The sequence below is a fragment of the Gossypium raimondii genome, chromosome 11 (assembly GCF_025698545.1).
Source record: "Gossypium raimondii isolate GPD5lz chromosome 11, ASM2569854v1, whole genome shotgun sequence".
Taxonomy (NCBI): Eukaryota; Viridiplantae; Streptophyta; class Magnoliopsida; order Malvales; family Malvaceae; genus Gossypium; species Gossypium raimondii.
In genome coordinates, this window is record NC_068575.1 from 59,660,208 (window position 1) to 59,663,145 (window position 2,938).

At 31.5% G+C, this 2,938-nt stretch overlaps 1 protein-coding gene across 1 annotated transcript; it reads right to left on the reverse strand.

The window, feature by feature from the left end:
- Positions 1–306: 306 nt before the first annotated feature.
- On the reverse strand, positions 307–1,286 carry LOC105801429 (syntaxin-112). The gene has a single exon (XM_012632730.2). The coding sequence runs from the start codon at positions 1,266–1,268 to the stop codon at positions 366–368; it is 903 nt and encodes a 300-aa protein (XP_012488184.1). The 5' UTR covers positions 1,269–1,286; the 3' UTR covers positions 307–365.
- Between the last annotated feature and the right edge of the window lie 1,652 nt (positions 1,287–2,938).

Here is a 2,938-nt window from a genome sequence, read left to right on the forward strand (position 1 = left end):
TAAAATATGTACAATCAACGAAAAATGTTAACATTGTAATTAATTATTCCTTAGTTACTCACTTTCGAAATTGATAGAGATTAAATTGCTCTATTTTCTTTAAGAGGGATCAATTAGCTCAATATCTAAATTAAAAGGGGCTAGAATGATATTTTTACGAGTTGATGTCTCTTCCAAACAATCGTATAAAATCTTCAATTGCATTTAACAAAAAAACAGAATCCAAATGAAATATTAAAAATGCCGAAACCCACCAAAATAAACCAATTGTGATGTCCCATTAATGTTAGACAATGGGATCAAAAAGTTCATATCACTCACTTTATGAAACATTAAAAAAGAACCATCGCTTAATCTTGTGCTTCTCAAGAGGCTAACATCGAAATGACGCAAACCACAAGTATGATGACAATAACACCCCAAACCCAATAAACCCATGCTTTCTTCTTCTTCATTTGATTTGCATAATGAAGGTTATTGGTTCCACCACTGATGAAATTACCTGCATTGGCCACGTTTTCTTCAATATCATCCATTTTCTCCCCTTGTGTCTCCACCAGAACAGCCATGTCCAAGAACACTTGATGCAGCCTTTGCAAGCTTCGTTGAATGTCCATCACTGCTTCATGCCTTTCCTTGTTCTTCAAATCCATTTCGACTGTCTCCTTCAACGAAAACCGATCGTTTTCGCTGCCGGAAACCGCCTTTTCGAGCATGTCTTCGGTCGGGAACTCTCCGGTAACAGTATAGTATCTTCTCTTGAGGTCTTCTTTATGGTCTGATAAAATCTTCTCTCTCAAGGCTTGAAAATCATTCATCATTTGCTTAAGGTTAGCCCTTAAGCCATTGGTTACAGATATCCTGGTTCGATCAACATATGTCCCTTCTTTATATGCCTCCGATAATCTCCTGTTGTTTGCATTGGATTTGTCGAGTGATTCAAGCCTTGCCTTGACGATCTTTGCTTTTCTGAGAATGGAAACCGTGTCGGATTCCATCCTGTCTCTTAACCCTCGAACAACTTTAGCGCTGTGAGTGGACTTAGTGTCTTCGTTAAGGGTTTGAAGATCAAACACGAGATTGGTAATCTCTTCCATTGTTATCTTGATCGATGCCACTTCTTGGAAGAACTTAGATAGGTTCATTTCATCAGTAGGGTTGAGTCGCCCAACGCCTTTCTCGACATCAAGCTCCGATTCCAAGTCTTTCTCTGCTTGTTTCTTCAGGTCCACATAACTTAAGAAAGACTTTGTCATTAGATCATTCATCTTTGCAAGAACTTTGCAATATAACCCTCCTGAAAAAGAAAAAAACAATCAAGAAACAGAAAATGAAAATCTTTCTTTCTCCCGGGAAAAAGAAAATAAACATCAGAAAGGAAGAGAAATTAGAAAGAAGAAAAAAAAACCCTTGTTTGGATGAACTCGTACAGATTTCTCAGTGTTTTCCTTTTAAAATGATTCTTCTGCAATCTAAATTCACCATGTTAGCCGAGACAGAGTCAGAAAAAAAGTTGCAACTTGCAAGGATAAAGTAACTAAAAAAAACCCATGAAAAATATAATAGTAATGAAAGTAAAGAAGAAAACCTGAAAGTGGGATTCCAATAAAACTAAGGAGAAATGTTAAGCATGCTTTGTTGAGTGCCAAAGCCTTCTTTCTTCTTCTTCTCTGTGTAAGTATTATAGGGTTTGTTTGAAAGGGGGAGTTTTCGAAATGAATCCGGGAATGCGATTGTGCGGTTACGGAATTTAAAGGTTCGTTTCACATACAATAGCCGTTGGACTTTCCGCCACAACAGGTTAAACATGTAACCACTGGATTTATTTAAGTGGATTTATTATTGATCACACAGTAGCATTCCACATGATTTGTTAATATTAATGGTTTCTGCTTTACTACCACTTATTTTCTTAACATTACACTTCTTCTCTCGGTACCATCTTTTGATCTTGTTTCCAATGTTTTTGCTTTTTTAAATTTTATTTAATTTATTATTTTTAATTCTTAAATTTATATTTTTGTCCAATCATTCTTGAAAAGGCATACACGTTAACATTTAATTAAAATTTACAAAATTTTTAAAAATATTTTTATAATCTTTTGAGTTTTAAATTTTAAAAATTAATTAAATGATGATCTATTATTCATGTGGCAATCCGCGTACATGTAATTTCAGTAAAATTAAAAACATTAATTTTTTATTTATTTTAAGGTGATTTGATAAAAAATTATAAATTTAAGTGTTAATAAAATGAAAATTAAATGAGGATTAAATTTATAAAATTAGAAGGTTATGTTTGGGTTTTTACTAAATTATTATAAAAAAATAAAAATAATCAAAATATTATAACTTTTTTATTTATCAAAATATTATAATTTTTTTATTTACCAAAATATACCAAAAAAAACAAAAACCTGCAAAAAAAAAAAAACTGTGGCGGCACCAATGGTGCCAAAGGATTAAAATGTAACTATCTGTAGTTTCAAGGACCTGACATGAAATTTATCATTTTGAATTTTGAATTTTGAAAGTGAATTGTTGCCGCTGTGCGTGTGGGGCGCACTAAAATTGAAATGTGGCTAATTGCCTTCTAAGCCCTCCTTATTTATTATTTTATTTTTATTCCCCTTTAACTCACTTTTTTATTTAATAAACAAGCCCTCAACCTATTTTTGTAGTTAAATAAGCTCTTAATCTATGATTTTTACTCATAAAAGCCCTTTATTTTATTATTAAAGTAAATATATTTTACCTAAAGTAAAGCTATTTAAAAAAGTATAAACTAATTCGCATTTTATGTATTATTTTGGTAATTTGATGAGAATAGTTTATTTAAAAATTTTACTAAATTTGATGAGAATAGTTTATAATTATAATTTTTTTCTATTTGGGTTACATTTATGGGTGATCAGTTTTATTATTTCGGTTTTCAATA